The sequence below is a fragment of the Cyprinus carpio genome, chromosome A13, assembly GCF_018340385.1.
Source record: "Cyprinus carpio isolate SPL01 chromosome A13, ASM1834038v1, whole genome shotgun sequence".
Taxonomy (NCBI): domain Eukaryota; kingdom Metazoa; phylum Chordata; class Actinopteri; order Cypriniformes; family Cyprinidae; genus Cyprinus; species Cyprinus carpio.
In genome coordinates, this window is record NC_056584.1 from 20,290,972 (window position 1) to 20,311,295 (window position 20,324).

Genomic DNA, 20,324 nt, shown 5'->3' on the forward strand with positions numbered 1-20,324 from the left:
AAATTCAGCTTTGAATCACAGGAATAAATTTTTTTTTTTAAGTATATTCAAATAGAAAACTATTATTTTAAGTTGTAATAATATTTCACAATATTACTGTTTTTTCTGTATTTTTGATCAAATAAATGCAGGCTTGATGAGCAGAAGAAACTTCTTTCAAAAACATTAAAAATAGTAATGTTGTCAAACTTTTGGTCTGTACTGTATATTTTATATATTCTGTAGATATATATGCATATGGCTTATTTTTCTTTTTTGTATTAGATTTGGGATGTGAAGAAGGGAGATATACTCTTTGAATCTGCTGTCCTGTCAGGTGGGTTTATAATTATTAACACCAATGTTTATACAACAGAAATTGAGGTTCTTTATGCTTGTAAATGTAGAGAATATATAGTGAAGATGCTGATGTTTTTTTTTTTTTTTTTTTTCACAGCGTATCCACTGCTTAGTCTGTTCTTCGTGGAGCAAAACAGTCAGTTCATCACAGGGTCTGGTGATGGACAGGTGAGTAACACACACACACACACACACACACACACACACTTTCAGCCTCTCTTGAGTAATCTTTATAGCACTTTGTCTATGTTGAAATCTCTTTCTGAGTCACTTTGGTGCTACACTCTCCCTGTGGACCACTAATGCCGCTTGGTGACAAAACTGGACCTTTCGAAGCTAGAACAGAAGCATGAGAGAAACCACAGAAAAACCAGCTCACCTCAAAATAAACCAGACCACAAAAAAAAAACAAAAGCCACAATTCAGACTGCGTATAACTACTGATTTTCATGTGCCTACCTCACTGCGGAAAAAGATACATCTGCTTCAAGTAAAAAAAGGTCTCACTGAATCTCATCTGTGTGCTTTTATAGGAATGACTCGTAATGAAGTGAGAGGAACAGTGGAGACAGCAAAACCTGTTCTGAAAATCTGGGCACAGAAACTGCAGTCCAGTCATGCTAGCCTTCAGCAGAAGTACTGTCTTTGGTCGGTTTTTGTTGTTCACCTTAATCTGCTTGAGCACTTGTTAAATTTTTGGGGTAAGAATTAATATAAGGCAAACATGAGAAGGTTATGTTGTGCATACCATAATATGTTGATTTGTAGTTGCCCATTTATCAGTTCTCATTAATGCCCATTATTCAACTGATATTGCTATGGTCATGGCAGGAAACTTCTAATTAGTAAGTCATCATACTCCTATTTATGTTTTCATGCTGTCCAAACAGCAGTTACAGCTATGAAAAGATGGTTGCAAGCACTGAACTTGAAAATTTTTGCATGAAAATCATGCCATGTATATCATGCTGTAAACACTGATGGAGAAATTCCTGCAGACCCAGAAAGTAAAGGACACAAAGGGAGAGGCAAAGTCATAAAAATCACTTTGGTTTCCAAAGCATAAATACTAAAATCTTTGAACATTGACAAAAGCCTTTTATTTTATTACATACAATGCTTAGTTAACCTTCTGTGCATGCATTTTTCATATTGTTATTCACAGATTCATAGTGATTGCTAGAAAAAAACGTTACCCCAATAACTCTAGTTTATTGGACAGGAGAGATGACCCTTGATCTCTGCCACATTATAATTTCCACTGCAATAAGACACTGACTTAAATCAAGTTTTTCAAAGCTTTAGTGCAGTTCTTAGAGCAAGCTTGTGCAATATTCTATCATATATTCTGCTACTGTAGTTTCAATTAAATATGACAGGCTTTCATAGATGTTCTCTATAGAGACTTTGTGGCAATGTGGTTGTGAATTCCTATAGTAGGTCTATACAATACAGATCTTCTTTTCTTTTCTTTTCTTTTCTTTTCTTTTCTTTTCTTTTCTTTTCTTTTCTTTTCTTTTCTTCAGCTGTACCCATTTACATTAACCAGGCATTAGTTCTTTGTAGTGTCTTTTGGTAAACAGTCTCTTCTTTGTACATTTTCCATAGAGCAAGTTGTGTGTGGATTGGAAATTCTGATGGGCTGTATCTGCTTGACCTGGATACTTCAGAGCTTGTCATGATTCTTCCACTCAAAGTCAATTAACTCTCAAACATAAACATGTTTTAGGTTCAAATTTAGCGATTTTTCAAGTAAATATATGACCCATTATATTTTTACCTCTGTATGTTTATTAGTAAAAAAAAAATAACATAAGTAACTTTTTTTAATTTATTTAATTACCTTTAAAATAGCAAAAAATAGAACACAAATAAATGCAACAGTGGCCTTAGTGGTCAACACAACTTTAAAGTGTAAGTAAGCTTCTGTGTGATAAACAGTTAAGGATTCGGTCTTCTAGCTTGGGATGTTCCAGGATTATAATACTTTAAAGAGTGGTGGAAAGTCAGTGCATGTACTTCTACACTTAATGATAACATTGGTAAAATCTTGCAACCTCAAACAAAATTCACCTCAAAAATATGCATAAACTTCATGATTTTCCTTATAGCAAATGGCTTCCTAGAAATACTTTAAGCAGGGGAAAATACACCCATCAGTGTGGTGCCATTGTCTGGGTTTCTGAAGTTTAAGAATGACTGTTTAGTTTTCAGATTTACTAATTCCTCCTGGTTAAACGCTCATTTATTCCAAACCAAAATCAAGTTCAGAAACATGACTTTTTCCCCAACATTTTTCACTTCATGGCTATGAGACACAATTACTGTAGTCATTATATATTTGCCTGGTTATCTCTAAAACCCACTTAAATTTGTTTTAGATTGTTTGAAGTGGCCATTTTTCTCCTGACAGGTGACCTAAGCATTTCAATGGCAGGATCATGGGCTGTCTCTAATGGACTTGGTGGCAATGTAAGTACTGTGCTAAACTTTTTGTGTCTGTAGAAGAATTCTAACTCTTAGTCCTTCTGTGCAATATGTATTCAAATACAATAGTTTATATATCTACACTGTTTACAAGTTTTTTGACAGATTTTTTAATGATCCCTTTTGTTAACCATAAGCCGCTCTAGAATTCACTTGTACAGCACCTTTGGTATTTTTACAGCCCTGCAAGTAGCAGTTTACTGTTTCACAAATCCAGTATTATTTTAGATGTAAAGCTTTTACAAGGTTTGGCTGTGGTTTGCATTTTGGGAGGAAAGTGGTCTGTGTGAGACATATGACATGAGGACTACCCTCAGCCTCTCTCTTTCTGGCTAGATGTGTTGTTTGGTGACTTCTCTATTTGGGACTTCAATAGCGCTTTTAGAGGTTAATAGTGGAGAGCTCTGTTTTAGGATGGCGATGGACTTCTCTGTGGATGAGCAACTTTCAGTTGTGCCCAGGTAAAAACACTCATCTTTCAGTCTCCATGAGCCTCGTGGTGTTGGAATTAAAAATATGCAGGGTGTCATTTTAAGCCCCAACCAAGAATAATTTACCCAAAGTTTGATTTTGGTTTTAGCCAGAATTATCTTTAGTAGACGTATTGTCTGTTATAGACTGTTAACCTTATTCTTGATGAGTCAACTACCACAATGGAAAATGCTGTATTTTATTATTTCCAGTAATATAAGTCTATTTATGTTGTTTTTTCCTCATTTTTCAGCTCTCCTCTGATGACTATGTCCCCCCTGAATGCTGAGCTGGCAAAACATGGCCGAAAACCTCAGAGAAAAATAGGTTGGAGTTTACAAAAGCACACACGCACAAATTTTGTTGCCAAAAAAAAAAACACTTTTTGATTAACTAGCATTTCAATGTTGGTGACACCCCATGGCAGTTTAACGATGCTGACTCATTACTGTCCAAGATGTTAATCATCTGTACCACATTATAGCTTTTCAAAAGAAAGTTGTCTTTAGGCACAGCAGCATTTTTATATACTGTTGTTTGAAATATTTGGGTTGATTCTAAATACTTTCACAATACATGGAAAGGAAACGGTCCAAGGAAACTGTTGCATAAAACAGTCTGATGCCATCTGGTGTCTAAGGTCATACAGATACAGGGTTTTGATAACCACAGAATGAAGAAACGAGCCACAGACCACATCACAAAAATTCAGTGCTAAATCAAAATGTACACTATTTATTTTCTTAACAGATGATCTTGGTCTTAATTTGAATGATTCACCACTGCATATTATTTAAAAAAAACAATGTACCTATTGAAATAAACTGAAAAAATGTATTTATACTATAAGCTACACTATCATTCAAAAGTTTGGGGTCGGTAAGATCATTCAGCAAAGTGGTTAGCACCTACATACTGGCTTGCAGTAGGACCTCCCATCTCCTTCCTTTTGTCAAAATTAAAATGATTAGAACAATGAATTACAAAAGACTTAGGCTTCTTGTATTTGCTTAAAGGGGTCATATGATGCTACTAAAAAGAACATTATTTTGTGTATTTGGTGTAATGAAATGTGTTTATGCGGTTAAAAAAAAACACATAATTTTCCACATACAGTACTGTACATTATTGTTTCTCCTCTATGCCCCGCCTTCTGAAACACAGATTTTTACAAGGCTTATCGCTCTGAAAAGCAAGGTGTGCTGTGATTGGCCAGCTATCAAACGTGTTGTGATTGGCTGAATGCCTCAAGTGGTGACGGAAATGTTACACCTCTTAACATATTGTGATGCCTTGTCCGACAGGAGCGACGAGACATAAACATAAAACCCATTATAAACGTGATATAAACATGATTTCTAGTCGTGTCTTCATTTGGAAGGCAAAAACAAAGTAGTTTTTGGAGGTGAGTGAGCGAGCCGCGGTCTGGAGTGAGCTGCGGCCGGCTAGAGGGAGCAGAGCACATGTGATGACCCTGGGCTGGACTCCACTTTGTCCACGGTGAAAGCCCATTCTGTGACCAACAGTGCAGAGTTGATGTATTTCCTCAGTGACCAGCACGGATCAGCTCCAGGCATAACGAGCCATTTCAGGGGGGCGTGGACGAGTGTTAACTTTTATAAAGAATATCTCTTTGGATTTGAGACTTTAGTCTTTGCAACTTTACAGATCTTCTTTATTCACCAAGAGCTTGTAACACTCCGAAGAGAAAGGAAAATTTAAAAATCGCATCATATGACCCCTTTAATATACTATACACTGGCAGACACTTTTCTCTCTTTTTTTTTTCTTATATGTCTCATGGATGTAAAAGCAATCCATCATCATTATTTCTCTCTCTCTCTCCCTTAAGGGAGGCTCTTCTTCCATCTCCAACTGGGCATTATTTCTCTTCCTTACTAGAGTTACACATCCTCAGAGGTTTAAATTTATTCCATAGCTTTTTCTGGGGCCTAAGTCAATACCATAACTAGGACAACTCATTTTCTTCATACTGCTGGGCTTTGACATGCACTGATAGTCAGGATCCAGCAGTTTAGAGTATGGGTGATTGAAGGTCTGATAAAAGACTGATCTCAGAACAGTGTGACATATTCCTGAATAATTTGTTATGTCAGGATGTGGTTTGTTGACAGTGACCCGAAACTGCTACAGTACCTTTCTTCAGTACACTGTTTCAGTATTTTTGCCAATGTAAACTGAAATAATTGGGATACCACAGTAATAAGTATGATCTATGAAAGAATATGTGATTTCTAATTGATTGAAGTCATGACAGGAACCTTTTTAGGTATTCCAAAGAACATAGAGGGGTTTTTTTTTTGTTTAGTTTTTTTGAAAGATTTTGCATATAATGATTCTATTTGTAGCACCAGCACTAATTTGTTTTAGTATTATTAAAGTAATTACAATAATGATTGTGCTGAATATATGATGGAATTTAGACAGCTCTCACAAAAGGTTCTTGGCCCAGTCTTGCTTCAAGTCTGGTATCTTTTATTTGTAAATAGTTTAAGTTGTTTGGAAACATTTCCCAAGAAAACAGCAAAACCAAAAGGCAGGCACTGAGTTCAAACCTCATACATAAATCGCATAATAATGAACTTTACTGATTTTACAGATGTGATGTGTCCAGTCCTGCTCTTGGAGGGTCACTTTTTTGCAGAGTTTAGCTCCAGTCCTAATTAAAGATACCTGAACCAGCTAATCAACATTTTCAGGACTACTAGAAACCTTTAGGCAAGTGTTTTGGAGCAGGATTGGACAACCCTGCTTTAGGAAGTAGTTGCATTTATTAGCCACTTTTCAGAATATACATTTAGTCTGTGGTTGACAAGGGAACCGTTTTTGGAAACATGTGCATTAGTATTAATGGAGCTGGAAAAAATGAGCTCACTGAAGTGAAGGAAACTCTGAAAAATGTAATTTCTTCAGGATGTATCATTTAACATCTTTACTGTAATATGACTTTCTATTTGAAGATGTTCTTATTTGTAAACATTTTGTGTCAATAACTCTTAAAAAGTTATAATGTACAGTCAGCAGCTCAGTATCAAAAAATAAATGTCAGTCAGGTCGTGTGGATCCTGAAAGGGTATATTTTACGATAATGACCAGCTGATTGTACAGTATCAAGCTTTACCAAACAAATATATGGGCATGAAATATTGGTTTGAGTTGAAATGATTGCATTATCATTATCAGGAACTGTAGAGTGATATGAGAGTCATGAAAATAGCAATGCAGAAAATATCATAATTGTATGCCACTAACACTAACATTCTTTCGGCCTGTCTTTCGGTCTGACTTGCAAACACAATGTCAGACACTGTAATATGCTCTGGTCCCCTCCCTGTTTACCGTGGTTATGAGATACACAGCAGACTGTCATCACTCAGTGGCTGGATGTCTAAGTGGTGCCCGCAGAATAACATAGGTTTCATAGACAATTGGACAAGTTTTTGGGGCAGACCTGACCTGTTGAAAAGAGATGGTCTTCATCCCTCCTGGGGTGGTGCCGCACTTCTGTCTAGAAATATGGCACATAGTATTAAGAGTTTGTAGTTTACTAACTGGGGCCCAGGTCAGGAAGCAGACAGACTGGCTAAACCGACCGTCTGCTAGCCGCCTCACGTCACAGAAATCAGTTAATTCTCAGCACATAGCGACTCTTTCACTTAGATATCACACTATAGAGACTGAGTCTGTTCCCCGAACTAGAAAATACAAAAAACGTCCAAACCAATTTAAGAGTAACAATTTAATTGATGTTCAACAAATAAAAAACAGATGTTATATGGATAAACAAATAATAAAGCTTGGCTCATTGAATATCAGGTCCCTTTCTATGAAAGCACTTTTTGTAAATGATATGATCACTGATCATAACCTAGATGTGCTCTGTTTGACAGAAACCTGGCTAAAACCTGATGATTACATTATTTTAAATGAGTCTACCCCCAGAGATTACTGTTATAAACATAAGCCATGTCCAAAAGGTAAAGGGGGAGGCGTTGCTTCAATTTATAACAATGTTTTCAGTATTTCTCAGAGGACGGGCTTCAAGTATAACTCGTTTGAAGTAATGGTGCTTCATATAACATTATCCAGAGAAACACGTTAATGATAAGTCCCCCGTGATGTTTGTACTGGCTACTGTATACAGGCCACCAGGGCACCATACAGACTTTATTAAAGAATGTGCTGATTTTATATCCGAGTTAGTGCTGGCTGCAGATAAAGTTTTAATTGTTGGTGATTTTAATATCCATATTGATAATGAAAAAGATGCATTGGGATCAGCATTCATAGACATTTTGAACTCTATTGGGGCTAGACAACACATCTCAGGACCTACTCACTGTCAAAATCATACTCTAGATTTAATACTGTCTAATGCTTTAATACTGCCAAGCGATGACATCTCAGATCATTATTTAGTCTTGTGCTTCATATAGCTAAAAGTGTAAATTCTACTTCTTCTTACAAGTATGGTAGAACCATCACTTCTACCACAAAAGACTGCTTTGTAAGAAATCTTCCTGATTTATCCGAATTCCTTAGCATATCTAAAACCTCAGAACAACTTGATGATGTAACAGAAATTATGGACTCTCTCTTTTCTAGAATTTTAGATGCAGTTGCTCCTTTACGCTTAAAGAAGATTAAGGAAAACAGTCTGACACCGTGGTATAATGAGCACACTCACACACTAAAGAGAGCAGCCCAGAAAATGGAGTGCAGCTGGAGGAAAACAAAACTAGAGCTATTTCATATTGCTTGGCGGGAAAGTAACCTATCCTACAGAAAAGCATTAAAAACTGCAAGATCTGATTACTTTTAGTCTCTTTTAGAAGTAAATAAACATAACCCCAATAAATTATCCAAAAAACCGGAAAAAAAACCCAAAAAAAAGCATCAACAGGTGTTGACATTTCCCAAAATCACAGCATTAATGACTTTATGAACTACTTTACTTCCAAGATCGATGCTATTAGAGATAAAATTGTAACCATGCAGCCGCCAGCTACAGTATCTTGGGAGATATCATCAGGAAACACAGTGTTAGCTTTCACTGTTATGCTGATGATACTCAGCTCTATATTTCTTCACGGCCCAGCGAACATACCAATTTGAAAAAACTAACGTAATGTATAGTCGATATAAAAAACTGGATGACAAGTAATTTCTTACTGCTAAGTTTTGAAAAAACAGAGGGGTTAATTATAGGACCTAAAAACTCTGCGTGTAATACCCTAGAACAATATCTAAGACTTGATGGCTGCTCTGTCAATTCTTCGTCATCTGTTAGGAACCTAGGTGTGCTATTTGATAGCAATCTTTTTTTTTAGAAAGCCATGTTTCTAGCATTTGTAAAACTGCATTTTTCCATCTCAAAAATATATCTAAATTACGACTTATGCTCTCAATGTCAATTGCAGAAATGTTAATCCATGCGTTTATTACATCAAGGTTAGATTATTGTAATGCTTTATTGGGTGACTGTTCTGCACACTTAATAAACAAACTCCAGCTGGTCCAAAATGCAGCAGCTAGAATTCTTACTAGAACCAGGAAGTATGACCATATTAGCCCAGTTCTGTCAACACTGCACTGGCTACCTATTAAAAATTTTATAGACTTTAAAATCTTGCTAATTACTTATAAAGCCTTGAATGGTTTAGCACCTTAGTATTTGAATGATTTATTACATTATAGTCCTTCATGTCCGCTGCGTTCTCAAAATTCTGCCAATTTGATAATACCTAGAATATCAAAATCAACTGCGAATGGCAGATCCTTTTCCTATTTAGCCCCAAAACTCTGGAATAACCTACCTAACATAGTTCGGGAGGCAGACACACTCTGTCATTTTAAATCTAGATTTAAGACCCATCTCTTAAACCTGGCTTACACATAACACACAAACACATTTCTAATATTCAAATCCGTTAAAGGATTTTTAGGCTGCATTAATTAGGTCAACCAGAACCAGGAACACTTCCTATAACACCCGATGTACTTGCTACATCGTTAGAAGAATGGCATCTACGCTCATATTAGTCTGTTTCTCTCTTATTCCGAGGTCACTGTAGCCACCAGATCCAGTCTGTATCCAGATCAGATGGTCACTGCAGTCACCCGGATCCAGTATGTATCCAGACCAGATTGTGGATCAGTGAATAGAGAGGACCTCTATAGACTTGAAAGTCAGCGGAGACCAGGACAATTAGATGAGCCCCAGATACCCTGTAAAGACCTTGTCTCAGACAGCCACCGGGTCAAGACCACAGGAACCAGTTGAGTTCTCAGCAAAATGTGACTTTACTGCAGCCTGGAATTGAACTGCTGGTTTTGTCTGACCAGAGGAGATCTGGCCCTCCGACTGAGCCTGGTTTCTCCCAAGGTTTTTCTCCATTCTGTCACCGATGGAGTTTTGGTTCCTTGCCGCTGTCGCCTCTAGCTTGCTTAGTTGGGGACAATTCATTTCCAGCGATATCGTCGACTTGATTGCACAGATACTATTTAAACTGAACTGAGCTGGATGATGACATCACTGAATTCAATGATGAACTGCCTTTAACTGAAAAATGAGTGTTTACTATTGTCATTTTGCATTGTCGACACACAATTTTCCTAATTAATGCTGTACAGTTGCTTTGACACAATCTGTATTGTTAAAAGCACTATATAAATAAAGGTGACTCGACTTGACTCGACTATAATTTGAAATAAGCTTAGTGTATTATCAGCAAAACAGTTACTTGAGTGTGTAGTATTGCAACTGATATTATTATATCAAGCTAATTTTAAATTAGTGTTAGTGGTATACAATTAAGATAGTCGAGTAATGTTCAGACTACATACAGGCAGAGCTTAATTATGTGACTGACCTATTCTCTTTTTGTCTTCCAGGTGTGAGCTGTCAGAAGAGTGTAAAGGATCAGGCTTTGGTTTTTCACACGCAAGTGAAGTCATCAGGATACAATACAGCTCCTCAGTAAGTCAGTAGACCACACAGAGAAAAGCATTTTAGGGTGAGCAGTTTAACATACTTTATGGTTTCGGGTTTACATTTATATGGTTCACATGGTTTCAGGCTTTGACAATTGGAGAAACTGGTGAGTTAAATGTGCGACAATGACATTATGCAGGTTGTGTGCAAACAAGCACTCTGTTGAGTACAACATTTTGAAAATGTGTGAAATTAATCCATTCCGTGTGTGTAATGAAAGGATTAGGTGTTTATGGAATGTTGCATATGTCGAATTAACTAAATTAATAGGCGAAGAAGCTCATTCTTTGAAACGATTACTCAGGCTGTGTTCTGGTAGCCTTTTTAAACATGAATTAAAGTAAATGACACTAATTGTGCTCACACCTAATATCTTCCATTCTGTAACTTTGGAGTTTAATCTGAGGTCACTAGCATAATATTCATTTAAACACTGTTTAATTCTGTTTCCATGGAGCCTACAGAGCTGCTTAGACTCACATTACCTAAAGGCTTTTTTGCCATAAGATTATTTACCTCAATATTATGTAGTGAGGGTACAAAGGGATTAGTAGAACGGCAATCATTTAAAGGCACATGACAAATGTTGTTGCTGCAACTGCTTGTGGCCAAGTCAAATACTTTGTCTATGACAAACTAGTATGTGTTCTCTTGGATATTTCAGGAATTAGATTATAAGATTTAGCATATATCTTTTTTGTAGTAGGACAATGTTTAGACCAAAGACCAGTGTTAAGAAGAAAAGCAACTCTGCCTCAACAACTAGCACAAATACGTAAGTATTCTGTCAGTTTCAGTACAGACTCTCAAGAATTCAGTAGTACTGAATAAGACCATTGTAGCTTGTGCTGACATCTATGCACTGTATTTCAACAGGAAATGCATCTTAAGTGAGTATCCATCCCATTTGGAACCACCAAGTATGCCTTACGCTCATTTGACAGTTTCCACAACTCCAACCCCAGTCAGCTCTCTACAGTTCTCCAGTCAGTATAATGGTACAAACACACAAGGCTTTAAACATGTGAAATTGCTTTGTACTGAGCAACCAGAAAATGGGCAAAAATGGTCACATTCTAGGACTTCTATTTTTAATAAATCATAAAATATAAATGACTAATAATACATTAGAAGGTAAAATGCATTTAACAAAATTTTAAATATCTAAATATCTTAATATCTAAATATCTAAATCTAAAATGATTTTTTGTTATATATGGTCAAGTTATTTTACTTAAAATGCACCCTGTAGCCCTACTATCGTGCTGTAATTTCATTGGCTTAACATTGCATAGCAAACAGTTTCTTTTCCAGCTTTGTGCACAATCAACAACGTTTAATAGTCATGGCTAACAGTAATTTGCCTGTTGATTATATTCATGTTCGGTTCTCCCGTGGTCTCACATAAAGACTCCATACTGTAGCACCAGCAGCAATGGAAAGCAGATTGCGTGTGGTCTTGGAGATGGTTCTGTGTATGTCTATTTTAGACTTTTGCTTTATTCCATCATTTTTGTCTGTTAACTTTCTCTTTTTGTGTCTAGGAAATGGAAAGCAGATTGCGTGTGGTCTTGGAGATGGTTCTGTTTTGCTGTATAACTCTTCACTCACCAGCAACCCAGCTGTCTACACAGGTAGTGGGAGAGCTTCAAATCTGTAGTGTTTATTTTTGTAAAATTCCTTTGCTTGTCTCTTATTTTCATTTCCTGAATGACTGGCTCAATGGAATTGGATCAGTATTCAAATTTTTACATGCCATTCTGACAGCACCTGACACTGACAGCTGAAACTGACAGTTGGGGAATTCTGACTTTTGGAGGCCCTTCCTGTCCCTGAAATAGATGCTCTTTTTATTGTACTAAAGGCCCTGTTATACTCACAGTGATGTTCTTCATTTTGAACTTCTAAGTGAAAAACAAAAAAAAAGTTCTTCACTTCATTCTTCTGCTGAACACAAAAGAAGATATTTTGAAGAATGTGGGTAACCAAACAGTTTCTGGTCCCTATTGACTTCCATAGTTTTTTCAGTCGGGGCTAGCAACTGTTTGTAACTCTCCTCATATGATTTTGTTGTGAGTTTATCATAGTATCAGGCTTTATATATTTTTTTCACACAGTATAAATTAGTCTCATACAACATCTTAATCTTATTTAATATTTTATAATATTATACAGTTGCCTATAAATGCATTTTTATCGTAGGGGGTCCCTTGCAAAGTGATCTTCAATTTTGAGGTCAAAACTATGGCTCTGTTTTCTGTTTGCAGGTCACAGTAAGGCTGTGAACACTGTATGCTGGAGTCACAGTAAGCGGTGGTTTTTAAGTACCTCTGAGGACCCCACCCTTTGCATCTGGACCACGAATGCTTCAGAACCTGTTCTAACCATGGTAACGTATCAACAGTTGAACCAAATACAGTCCTTGCACTGACATGAGCCATTTAAAAAGTGATATTAGTTCTGAGCTTTTGCAGTTCCTCGTCAAGTCCAGTTCAGAGTGAACCAACAAGAAAATTATATAAAGAAAAGTTTTAAGATTCAAAAAAATGTATTTGCATTTGAATGTGCACGCCTGCGGGACGTGTTTCTCTTGGCAGCGTTCCTCTGTTGGAACGTCAAAGGCATCTGTGCAGGCCCCTGGTCAGCACATCAGTGCTCTAAACACTTGCAGACCTCTCTAAACCCTAATTCCCCTCTTTCCCAGAACCCCCAACACAACTGAAGTTCATTCAAATCAGTTTTCTGCAGTCACATTCTGGCTCAAAGTCTCTCTCTGGTGTCTTCCCACCCAACCTCCTAGAACTGTGCATGTGTGTGTGTATATCTGGAGCCAAATATGACCCAATGCATCAGTGTTTGTGTCATTTATATTAAAGAGAAATCTTGAGTCTGCAATAATAAACAGGGCTACTTCACGTTGAAAGCGGAGTATAAAAACATTTTAGACATTTTGCCCAGAAATATAATCAAGTAAGCATCCAAACGCTGACAAATGTTTGGCCAGCACATTGCAGACAAATGGTCAAGGTTTGGCTGGTACCATAAGCAGTAAGAATAATAAATAATAATTCAAAAGTAGCATAATAAAAGTAGACAGTTTACTTTAATGTGGTAAAGATGATAATGGAACACACACTGTAATTGCACACATTTTGGAAGACAAAAAGGCATTAATTTATGAAGCTAGAAGCTAAATACATTCACCTGCATTGAGTAAGTACATTAAATATCCAGTAGCACTCATATTCCACTCACCAAATTGTCTCTTAATGACTTTCATCAGTCTCATATTATCCAGACAGAAAAACAACATTCCTCTATCCACATTTATCTCTTCACACTCCATCTTTGGTAAAAAGAGAGAATGACTGAGATTGTGGTATTTAAAGCTGATAAGGTGCTGGATTTTATGTGCTGTGACATGAATGCTCTTAGCACTTATTTAAAGGCTTTTAATGAAATGCAGTGTTGATGCGACTTACTGACTGTTTATGCACTGTTTGTTTAACTTCTTGGTTCTCCAGGGAGATGACCAGTTTGCAAAGCCCATCAGAAGTGCTCAATTTTATTATCTGGACAAGTTTTTACTGTTGGCATCGGGATCGAATCTAATGCTGTACCTTTACCATCTGGACACCACAAGAGATGACATCAAGAGTTACAAGCAGTTAATGGACATTGATCAAGTAACAATAAACGCAGGGTGTTGGTGACCTTCGGCCAAAAGAAAGGTTCAGTTTTTAGGGCCAGGCTATCAGATTTTGGAGTGTCTCTAGTCTGACCTGTTTAATTTAACAACCACATACTTCATATTGTAAGGCAGGAAGATGTGTAGAATTTCTGTATATATTTTCGTCGTGGTGAAATACAATATGTACCTGTATGTCTGTGCTAGATGGGTGAGCACTCGTCAGATTGAGAATCTGTGCATCATTTCTGAAGAATCTGAGAAGAATATACTGTATATATAAACACAAGTGTTGGAGAAATCCTGGAAGAGATACATAGGAGACATGAGCCAGGTATTGCACATCATATTCTGTTCATGATGGAACATCATCTATCCCTTTTACAGAGAATAATTATGTGCACAAGACCATTATGTTTCAGCGTTATGTAAGGTGGTAGAAAATCTCTACACAGATAGACTGTGTTTTCCTTTTTGTTTCTTTTTTTTTGCCATATTTCTGTAAAATTGTCTGTTTGTATTTTACACGTCAGGTTCATGTCCACACTGCTTCAACTGCAATGCTTTGTCATAATCCATAGAAACGATTCTGAAAGTTCAGAATCTTTATTTATGGAATGTGTTTCATTTTATTTCCCTCTTCATGTAATCACAGGTATAAGCAAAGAAGCAAGTCCAAATTGACCAGTAAATTCAACATGAAGTCAGGAACAGACATCACTTCAATGTCGGCCATCAATGACTTCTACTCCTGTATCCTAAAACACCTGACTTAGCCTTTTGGCTTTGTACAATTCAACAGTAGCTGAGGGAATCAGCGCATGAACAATACAATATTTTCCTTTTAAATTTTAATCTTGGCTATAAATATCACACTGGCTCATTCTGAATATTTTACACTTTCAATATTTTGCACACCTTTAACATAAATTAACTCAGACTTTTGTATTCGTCAACAAACTGAATTTAAAGCCTTTAAGGTTTTTAAGCTCTTGATAATCATAAATTCAGTCAAGTGTGCAAACCTTTGATTGGTACAGTAAATGATTCATATCTGTCTCATGTCCAGCTATGTCTTCATCTTTAATCCTTATTAAATGTTTTACATGTAATTTATTAAGCAATAAATGTTCTGAACCCTGCAGTTTGTGATTTGGCAACACATGTAGTGGAACTTTCCTGTGTAACTTTTCTTATAGTTTTTTATCTTTTACAGAGTATAATGTAATGTTTAGGGTAATCTCATTAGCAGGCTGTAAAAGATATGAACTCTTCAGAAAACTATATAACAGTAATGGGTTTTATTCAAGATGACAGGTAGCAAAGTTGAAGTGTAAGTTCAGTGTATCTCTTTAACTGCAGTGTGTCAGATATCGTCTTGGCTGCTGGCGCTGACCGCACCATCCAGGTGTTTGATATGAACCAGGGCTGTATGGCCACACAGATCCCTGATGCCCACTGTCGAGCTGTCCACCACCTCACCCAGAACATAGTAAGAGAATGAGACCACATTATGTCAGCCAGGTTGTTTCTTGCTCTTTTGAAATAAGGGACTGATGTACTATGTAGACCAGTGGGATGTGTAACTGTTTTTACTGTATTTTAGAATTTTGAATGGTCTTTATTATATTAATGGCAAATATTCACAACCAACCTTTTACTTCAGCCACCAAAACCCGTTTTGTTATGACTGTCTTCACCATTTTAAAAGCAATGCAGTCACGCTCATGCTGCAAAAAGACCTGTGCTGTTTTCACTCAGAATTTTCTGACCTCAGTGGTCATTTACAAGGTGCACACAACTCAATACTGGTGGTGACCCTTGAGCTACATCACTAAAGTCGGAATTACAAACCACTTAAGCTGTTTGTGGGTAGTGTATGTATTTTTATTGTGAGGCTGGACTATGCTATGGGTTTATTGTAAACCCAAAGTTAGACGCTTTGTTTCTGAACCCACTTTGCTCTTGGGTTAACCTCATATCCATGGCAACAATGAAGTCACTTTCAGAAACAAAACCAAGGAAATACTGACTGAGCCTACATCTTAAAGATAATTATAGTTGATTGTATGAGTTTGAGGTTGTATGAGGTTGCTGGGAATTCATATACTGAGGGGAAAGGGGGTCCATAGAGTACTAATACTACTATCCACTCCCAGATATAAGTTTATTCAGGCTGTTTTGAATAAGAGTTCAGTGTAGTCAGGAAGAAGTAGATGGTTCTGAATATCCAAGCTTAACCTCAACTTTAATGTGCGGCAACATTGAACGAAGTGAAAACAAAAGAACGGATTCAGCATGTGTTGGAGTTGCTTAACAAATCCACTGTCCAACCCAAATTTTCTCTGCAGTTTGGCACTCCCATCCTCCAATTATATAAGGCCTCTCTGAATGTTATGCAAGATATGATGTCTTCTTCTTTGAAGGATAAAAGTTACCGTTCTAGTTGGGACAATCCAAACCACAGTTGTGTGAGGTTTTCCAAGGTGAGTCTAAGTTAAAGGTCTCACGTGTCCCATTTATCTTGCAGAATATCTTGCTCTAAATCCCTCAGGTTTACAGATTAGGATGGATAAATGAAATAAACTGAGGGAAGATCTGACTTAAGCCAAGCATGTTGGGTAAGCACATTGCATCTGTAGAGGGTGATGTCTTGCAAATGTCTGTATACTGTCCATTGCATCTGTCAAACTGTGTCAGACCAACATGTCCACTGCACTCCATCCATCTGAAAGTGCATTAAAAGTCTCTTATGCTGATCGAGGTTACATTTATTTGATCAGAAACACAGTATAAATAAGCATTTAAAATTTTTGTTAAATATATTTAAGTTGTAGGTTTATAAATAGTGTATTTATTTTGTATTAGATTTATACATTTATATCTATATATTTTTTTAACGTCATCCTTATGATTCTAATTATTCAAATGGGATGATTTGGTGGTCACAAAACAGAAAACCATAGAAAAAAATGGTTGTGTTGCTTGATATTTTTGTTGAAGCCATGCTACATTTTTTTCAGCATTCTTTGTAACAATGTTAGTCTTTACTGAAAGTCTTTACTTGTATGACGTGAGCAGTGTATCATGCGTTTTGAGTATTCAGATTCTCCCCAGTTTGAGAGGGTCAGCTGAGATTAGTTGGGTACACAAGAGGACAGTGGACTGGATTAACTGATCTAACACAGTATAATGGCTTCAGCTAGCAGGCACTCTCCCACGTTCCCTGAGCGGCCACTTTCCATACCAGCATACCAGCCTCCAGTCACGCTACACATTGTCTGCAGTACTTGTGAATCTGATCACTTCACAATAACACAACCTGGCTCTTACGTACATGTGGGATCCTCCAACAAGAAGCCCACACATTAGAGACGCCTAGAGGGATCAACAGAGCTGATCGCTGGGAATTCTTACCAGCTGTGAATGAGCTTACAACAAACCTTTTCTCTTCTCAGCAACTCGGCATTCTCCACCGTGGGCAACATGTTCCACTTTCTAAAGCCACATTCATTGAGAATATAACACACAAATACATAATTGTGTGTGAGTAGCCATACAGGATACCTTAAACCAGGGGTGTCAAACTCAATTCATGGAGGGACAGAGCCCTGCAGAGTTTTGTTCCAACCCTGCTTCAACACACATACCTAAGTAGCTTTCAAATAAGCCTGAAATACTTAATTAGTTGGATCAGGTGTGTTTAATTAGGGTTGAATCTAAACTATGCAGGGTTCCGGCCCTCCAGGAATTGAGTTTGACACCCCTGCCTTAAACCATCTGTATTTGTGTTAGGGTGAGAGAGATGGTTTAATCGGTCTTCCACAATGTGTGACAAACATTTCCATTCTGTGGACTTTTTTGGCTTTTTGGTATAACTTCAGTTCTGGAAAGTCTGCACACTTTCAGCATGCACGTGCAGATGCATGTTTGCAGTCTCTTCTATGGCCGGTCAACAGCTATGATAACCAAATAACTATTTATTTAGGATAGTAGTTTTATATGAATGAGATACTTTAGGTAATCTTTCTTGAGCACCAAATCAGCATATTAGCATGATTTCTAAAGGATCATGTGACACTGAAGACTGGAGTAATTGGAATTTTGAAATCTATTAAAATATAAAACAATTATTTTAAATTGTAATAATATTTCACAATATTACCATTTCTGTCACTGTATTTTGATCAATATATGCAGCCTTGGTGAGCTTAAATAATATTTTAAAAACATTTAAAAATCTTACAGATATTTAAAGACTGACCTGATCTTGCAGCTCATAGAGTGATTATATCACAAGTAAAACTTAAAACAGCTGCAATATTCTCTGTAAATATCAGAGTAATTAGATGCTTTTATAAGACAATGAACATCTGTCCTTTAGTATCTTTTGTAGAAGGTGCTGATGTCCTTATTGTGTCCTTATTACTTATTAGCAGGTTTGCCAATGTTTCCCTATTAAGGATCTTAAAGGCCCGTTCACACCAAGGACGATAACTATAAAGATAACGATAAAGATATAGTTCTAAAAATCGTTTTCAGTATTAAAGAACAGCAGAGTCCACACCACAACTATAACGATAAAGACAAAGAAAAATATATTGTTGGAATCACTTTCAAAACGATTTTTTTTCCAGCTGATGAACGATAAAAAAAAATTAATCAATCCGAATCCATCATGCTATAATGAGCTCCAGAATTTAAAGTGGCAGAAGAGCGTGCGCTTAGAATAAACAGAAGATAATGGACGCTGGTGTGGACGCTAATATCGTTATCTTTATAGTTATCTTTATAGTTATCGTTCTTGGTGTGAACGGGCCTTAAGACTGCAAAATTGCAAGACTGCAAAATTCACAGTAAAATTCCATTTACAGACTGAAATGTTGAATATTCAATAGTTACTTGATGCAAATTATCTTTTGATAAAGATTTCAATATTAGTATGATTTAGCTGCAATGGCTTTCTACATACTTTATGATGCTTAAGTTATGTTTTTCCAGTCTAGCATACATTTTCAAGCTCTCACCTCACTGAAGCACTGATAACCTGTCCTTCAGAAAAGTGAATAACGGTGTAATCCCAGGGTGTTTATAGACTTGTGGGATACTACCATTACATAATGCCCTAAAGATTGTTAAGAACAACCAGGATTAGGTCCAGTCAGAAAGGTACATTTATCATTAAAACTAAGAATCCAAAATTTCCAGATTCTCTCAAAGCTGAGCCTTGGCCGGACCTCAGCCAAAAGGGCTTTGGAAAGAATTCCTTCTCTGCAATTGACCTAATAGTAACCGCATTGCTTTAGCTGGACACTGAGTGAATACAGAAATGCTGTTTCTTTTACAGTCCCTTGCTAATCTGTGTAATACCATATTAAATATATAGATAAACAGACACCAACACCAAAGGAATTTGAAAAATGAACCTGCTAATAAATTGTAAATTGAATCTTAATTCAATCTAGTTCAGAATGGTTGAGAAGGTGAACATGTTTTCTTATCCATTTATCATTTGAAATCTGTAGAAGATCATCTGTTCACCTCTTGATTTTGTAAACATATTTTTCAGAGTCTGGAACTTTCAGCACATATTCTTGTACCTGTAGTATCTGTCTCTGTTCTGGTTATGTTTCTTTCTTCATAGGACGGCAGATAAGTACAAAATGTTTGTTAACTTGATGTGTTTACAGAGAGTTCTTTAAAATAAAAGTTTGCCCCAAAATGTATTTGTCATCATTTGTGAACCCTCATGATGCATTATATTTTTATGTGTATGTGTGTGAGTATAATTTTATTTTTTATTTTTTTGTAAAAAGTTGTGGCTTTTATTACTTTCTACTAAAAGAAAGTATCCTCTGTATCAAATCCTCTGTAAACTATATTTTCTGTTACTTTTATGGTGTTTTTGGTTTGTTTGTTTTTGTCATTTAGGAGCCAGTCCCCATTCTTTTTCAATATATGGAAAACAGTGGCCAGGATATTCTTAAAAAAAAAAACCTCATCTTTTATGTTCTATAGAAGAAAGAAAGTCACACAGTTTTGGATACAAACTAGGAAGAATAATGATGACAGATTTTCATTTCTGAGTGACCTATTCCTTTAAGAACACTCTGTAAACGAATCAGGGTGGAAAAATCATTTTGAACCCATCTAACCTCCTATGAGAGGAGAAACAAAACAAGAACAGAGACAGCAACTACAGGTACAGGATTCTGAGTGGAAAGTTCCAGACTCTGAACATACTTTTCTACGAACTTAGTGATGTTTCATGTCTATATACAGTAGATATTCTACACCTGAGCCACTCCATTTAGTTTAGTTTAC

The 20,324-nt window shown here is 36.6% G+C and overlaps 1 protein-coding gene across 1 annotated transcript in view; it reads left to right on the top strand.

The window, feature by feature from the left end:
- LOC109100863 (WD repeat-containing protein 27-like) overlaps positions 1-20,324 on the top strand; it is a 44,366-nt gene that overhangs the window by 3,985 nt on the left and 20,057 nt on the right. Inside the window, 17 exon segments of the mRNA XM_042769259.1 lie at positions 265-316; positions 437-507; positions 607-735; positions 872-975; positions 1,948-2,034; positions 2,751-2,811; positions 3,163-3,287; positions 3,551-3,624; positions 10,213-10,297; positions 11,016-11,087; positions 11,189-11,298; positions 11,857-11,946; positions 12,580-12,701; positions 13,837-13,979; positions 14,208-14,334; positions 14,656-14,753; positions 15,371-15,492. Coding sequence (XP_042625193.1) covers positions 265-316; positions 437-507; positions 607-735; positions 872-975; positions 1,948-2,034; positions 2,751-2,811; positions 3,163-3,287; positions 3,551-3,624; positions 10,213-10,297; positions 11,016-11,087; positions 11,189-11,298; positions 11,857-11,946; positions 12,580-12,701; positions 13,837-13,979; positions 14,208-14,283 — 1,401 coding nt within the window. The 3' untranslated portion in view covers positions 14,284-14,334; positions 14,656-14,753; positions 15,371-15,492.